The sequence below is a fragment of the Etheostoma spectabile genome, chromosome 12 (genome assembly GCF_008692095.1).
Source record: "Etheostoma spectabile isolate EspeVRDwgs_2016 chromosome 12, UIUC_Espe_1.0, whole genome shotgun sequence".
Taxonomy (NCBI): Eukaryota; Metazoa; Chordata; class Actinopteri; order Perciformes; family Percidae; genus Etheostoma; species Etheostoma spectabile.
Window position 1 is genome coordinate 27,029,008 of NC_045744.1, and position 5,725 is coordinate 27,034,732.

The 5,725-nt window shown below is 40.9% G+C and overlaps 1 protein-coding gene across 2 annotated transcripts in view; it reads right to left on the reverse strand.

Moving 5' to 3' along the window:
• Window positions 1-5,150, reverse strand: part of mtf2 (metal response element binding transcription factor 2) — a 19,573-nt gene extending 14,423 nt beyond the window's left edge. For both annotated transcript variants that reach the window (XM_032531871.1, XM_032531870.1), the window contains exons 1-4: window positions 4,923-5,150; window positions 3,083-3,284; window positions 1,511-1,592; window positions 80-190 (exon numbers count right to left, since the gene is read on the reverse strand). In XM_032531871.1, the coding sequence (XP_032387762.1) occupies window positions 80-190; window positions 1,511-1,592; window positions 3,083-3,284; window positions 4,923-4,927 (400 nt within the window). In that variant the 5' untranslated portion in view covers window positions 4,928-5,150. The remainder of the gene's footprint in view (window positions 1-79; window positions 191-1,510; window positions 1,593-3,082; window positions 3,285-4,922) is intronic.
• Between the last annotated feature and the right edge of the window lie 575 nt (window positions 5,151-5,725).

A 5,725-nucleotide genomic window follows, 5' to 3' on the forward strand; every position in this document is an offset into this window, starting at 1 on the left:
AAAAAAGGCTAACAAAAGAACAGCACTATCTGCTTTGTTCAATTTTAGATACAAGCAAATCAGGGAAAATGGACAATACCTTGTCCACACTTGTCACAAATGACAATTTCATTGGGTTCATCTGAAGTTTCAACCTGGCATATTGAGCACACAATGTCATCGTCCTCATCATCTTCACCATCTTCATCCCCTGAAATGGACAAAAATATTGTTGACAGAATAAAGGCTAGCTAAGCACCTCAAATAGTGTTTAAAGTTCAAGTGCTTATTGAAAATAGTGTTGCCAAGTGCCAACTGTAGATTATCCTGATTAATCCTAAAACACAGTTTCTGAAAAGACACATTCACTGAAAATGAATGTCTCTTTTCAGAAACTGTGCTCTCAATAGTAATAATACCAGGCTGTTGTACCTAGACCACACCAACAGTGACTAAGTTTAAATGAGCATTAATATTCCAGTTTTTGCCCTTGTTCTGGAAAAAGACAATATTCTGACTGTTTAGATGGCTAATGGAAGTGAATGTTCCACTGATATTTCTGTTTACATGTAGCCGTGCAAAATACGATTTTTTTAAAAGTTGACCAGTGGTGGCGGACTTGTTGGTCCGTGTAAACACAGCCTCCCAAAAACCTGTTGATATCCAAGTCTTTGATAATGTTTAAAAGTAGTGTTTCTTCTTGTTATTCCTATTGGTCTGCAGCCATGCAAATTAATAATCATAATAATAATAATACATTTTATTTATAAATTGTTGGCAGGATGGTTTGTGAAGAGCAAACAGTGAGTAAAACAGGCAAGAGGCCGTAAACCGCGGCCTGGATTCAAACCCAGAACCTTCTTGCTGTGAGGACACAGTGCTAACCATTGGGCCACCATGCTACTATAGTGGAATACTGGTGTGCATGTACATTTACTGAGTGATGGCAAGGTTAGCTAAACACTGCAAGTACATTTTTACTGGGCATCACTGCAGCAAAGTGAGAACTTCAACCACTGGAGGTCAGCAAAAAAACAAGGCATTTTAACCAGCACTATACTGTTTACATACAGCTGTGCAGCAACATGTGGATCAGCTCAGAGTAGTCAAGATCAAACAATAAATATACAATCAAATAGTGGACATTTCTCAAGAAATGTATTTTTTTTAGATCATGTTATACCTTATAATGAAGCCATTCTATGTCATATTTGCATTTGAACTGACTGATCTAGACGCCAGCCTGTCTGTGCATCTACCCTTTGCTCATCTGGACTTGTCTGATGACAGTTTAACTGCCAGCAACATGAGCAGGCAGAGGGTGGCAGATGAGGGTGTGGACATCAAAATACTAATCCAAGAACAAATTTACTATTAAACTGTACAGAACCTAAAGTGCAGTTGCTGAAAGGTAATACAATAGCATATTCTCCTTCCAAATACCTGCAAAAGATCAGGGACTGCCTTATTATTCAATAATGAGATCCACATATTTCACAAACAAGTAGATCTTGAAGTTGAAGGAATTTACCTGTCTGGATATCCTTCCACAGAACCCAGGACTTTGACCGATCCTCAAAAACCACAAAGCATCGATGCTTGTCCCGATCAATCTGGAGAAAGGAGAAAACAAAAATAGATGCATGTCTTCCCAAACACTACACAGTTCTTAAAGCCTAAATAGAGCCCAGGAATCCCACACATCTTCACACTAGTCCAGTAATATGTTATGTTTTGTGTCACGTACGACTAATTCAGAGGATTTTGCCAGGTAGACACTATGCATCCTATGTCCAAATCTGCTGAGTATAATCTAAATGTTAAACTCAGTCCACACTAAGCTCCTTTGAAAGCCATCAGATCACTGTACTGTTCACACTACACGACTAGCTCTCTCATAACTAGCTCTCTCGTAATTCTCTGTATTTAAACAGTATTTGTGGTTTTCACACTATATGACTAGCAACGGGGGGGTCACACGTCACATCTCTTCTTGAGTACGTCTGGTCGCCAAACTAGTTTTGTCAGAAAAACGCACGCGAGAAGTGATGTGGCATATGACCTAATACCATGCACAAGACCGGATTTTTTTCTGTTCCAGAAATGGACGTCCGTCAGCAACAAGCACTAAGTTGTTGGTGCGCCCGATTTGCAGTGATAAAACAAAGACGAAAAGGACAAGAAGAGTTAGGTGAGGGGAATCGTTGGCACAAGTGTTCACTAAATATACCATTCATAGATGTTTCATCTAGGTGCAACAACTTCGGACCATGTTGTAAATGCAACACATACAGTAAAGTTCCTATTGTTACAGACGACCCCTCCCCCAGGTTTCCCCTCAACACATTCACACATAAGTGTGATTTATGGTTCTGCAGAGGTTTTACGCAGAGCTCTTGCCATGGCCTAAGTAAGTGGCCTGAACATTATACTTGTGCGTTGGAGTGTGCGTCGAGCGGCATGTACGTGTGTGGGGAGTGTGCGGTAAAGCGAGGGAGAAGTGAGAGAGTGACATGATTAGCTTTGGTGCGAGCCACTCTAGAGTTATAGTGAGAGAAACAAAGTGTCACCCCTGTGCTTTCTGACCAAGGTGGGAAATCTATAGCGGGAAAAGTTAACCCTCTCCATGATTTCATGTTTATGAAGAAGGAGAAACAGGACAAGACGGTTGTTGCCGCAACATTTTTTGAGAGGTGCACGTCAGGCTGTGGCGTAGGTCCGTGTCTCCACGTACCTTCGTCATAGCCAGCACGGCGTAGATTTTACGCAAAAGTATAAATCACGCTACAGCGCTTGAGTGCCAAGCCTATACCCATTTGTCTTTGATCTGGGGCTTTTGTCGGGGAGCTCCAAAAACTGTCAGCAACAGGAGAATCCTGCCTAAAATCATGTAGTGCAAATTAGGCATTAGTTACAACTGATGTTTTATAATAAATAAGTTAAATAAAATGGCCAAATTGAAAACCAAAAAAAAGAAAGGAAAAAGTATGCACTTGAAAGCTGTTTCCTGTGTTTTGCGTATCTGGTGTGCTGGAGTATGTGGTGGTACTGTGATATAAAAACTAATTTTAGTAGCAAAAAGGAGTGTTTCCTTCACACTAACCTTGGTGATTGTCCCCAAGTAGAACAAGCCATCCGACCACCGGGCTAAGACGTCCTGTCCCTCTGTGAACCTGTCAGACATGTCGTCCTCTCCATACTCTCCCCTAGCAGAAAGGCTTGAGGGGGACAAGGACACAGCCTGCTGCTGCCGCTGGGGGAGAGCTCTGTGATGGACAGACAGGTGATCCACAACCCCTGAGTCTCTGAGAGGGGTGTGGACAATAGGATATGAGACATAAGAAAATCAGATTAATCCTTATTACCGTACTTTCAGGAGACATGACAATCTCTGCAATGTTATCACTAATTCCCAGTCTTTGTGCTGCTGACGGTGTGCTGGGCATTTCATTTTATTGGTATGAAAAGTTCACTTTATGAGGTTTTTTAACATTAATATGCGTTCCCCCAGTCTGCCTATGGTCCCCCAGTGGCTAGAAATGGTGATAGGTGTAAACCGAGCCCTGGGTATCCTGCTCTGCCTTTGAGAAAATGAAAGCTCAGATGGGCCGATCTGAAATCTTGATCTTTATGAGGTCATAAGGGGTAAGGTTACCTCCCCTTTCTCTGCTTTGCCCGCCCAGAGAATTGGGCCCACCCATGAGAGAGAGACATCATGGCTTTCAAACGAGCAAAGTGGCAGTTGGTCAAGGCCACACCTGCAGCCTCCACCTTACCCACCCACCCCCCCCCTTTCTCCTCCTCAAAAGCTACAGACTCAGAAATTGCTCATACTAAGGAAAGCTCATTGTGGGTCTGGCTCTAGTGGCTGCAATTCTGCACCAAGGCTGAATTTTGGGAAAGAGCCTTCAGATACAGTATTTAGAACCACTAAGGTCTGTATAAAAGAATCCAAAGAGCACTACCTCACGGGGCCTTAAATAACCAATAATTATGTAGGCATGTATAGATGTAACAACGTATAATGATAACTTAATTGAGAGTAAGGGTAAAATTGCCACTACAGGATGGGCTAAACTTGTCACACAGGCAAGTTTTTTTTTTTTTATAATTTAAGTCAATTTTATTTATTTCACAAATTTGCCTCAAGGGGCTTTACAATCTGTACAGCATATAACACCCTCTGTCCTTAAACTCTCGATAACGATACCTCTGCTTTGTCACTTAAAAATAATACAATAAACACTATGATATTGACCATCCGTAAAATTCCTTTGAAACAAAGTTACAAATCATCATACATACATACATACATACATACTGTCATCATACAAGGCTGTATAGTGTGGTTACAGAAGACCTAAAAAAAAACAATGGCTGAAAATGAAATGCCTGCCATTTCCCCTCCAGTAGATACACACAACAGGTGATTCTACTCATAATTAGTGCTAATTGGTAATTAACAACAGCCATGCAGTCAGTAAGATGGCTGCAGGTCAATGCTGAGTACTTCTATAGCCTAACCGACATCAAAAGCTAAAGTAAACGCAAAGATTGCTAGACATTTTAAACACACAGCAAAATGTAAACTGGGTGACAGTGTAATTTATATGTATACAAATTAACACCTGGTATGTGTATCTTCTCTTGCAAACATTCATTAAGTTAGAGATTATACATTTTTTCTTTTAGCCAATGCCCCGTACAACCGAGATTCCCTTTGTTCGAATACTGAGTGAATGTGGTCGATATTAGCCCCTGGCGAGGAAAAAGGGTCAGCTTGAGGTAACGGTGAATACTAAAATGTTTTGTAATATAAATTAGCTAGTAACCAAGCCTGAATGTTAGCATGAATAATCCAAATGAAACGCAGTAACCCCGGAGAGGTCGCTGACCGTCGGACCCACACCCCCCAAAGGAGGAAAACAAGATAACAACAATACCTCATTCGGTCACCTCCGCTTCTTCAACAAATTACTCGTACAACAAAACAAAAAAACTAAATGGGAAGGACCGCTGTTATCCCGCTTCTTCTGCAGTTGAATCTATTTCAAAAGTATATCGCGGAAACTTGCGGGGCTCTGGCCTTCTTCAGAAGATAACAAACGGTTCATTTTCCCCAAGCACGTTCGCCATTTTGGTTTCCCGCTGATGATCGGGGAGTGCATTATGGGAAGCGTTAGTCAGACAAATGCAGTTTAAAATTTAAAAATCAGAAACGTCACTAAATTGGTTTAAAAATGAATGAAATACGTATTTTTCTCTACAAATACTTGCTGATTCAAACCAACTAATACAAAAAAAAAAATTCTATGTCACAATTTGTTTCGTTTTGAGTAAGACAAAATGTTTATATGCCTGTAGCTATTATTTATATGTTTAATTGGATCTGCTAGAAAAATGACTCATTTACTTATAGGGGTGCTGGGGCTTCTCTGACGGGAATTGTAGGCGGTTTCAAAATACCTGAAGAATGTGACTGCTGATGAAATATTAAGTTGGCAGTCTTTCTGCTGATCCATAATGGATAGACTGAGCGCGGCACAGGCCTGCCACTCAGAGTGGGTATACCATGTGAGGGGAAATTGGTAATCCATGCAAATATTTATAACCCAGGTCAAGGAGGGATCTCTATTTCATCTCACATTATTTTTTAAGGTCTCCTCACATTGGACTGAAAGTATGTATAGACTTCCATTAATGGCTCAAAGTGGTTGGATAAGAAGATTGAAGCTTCTCATTTGGG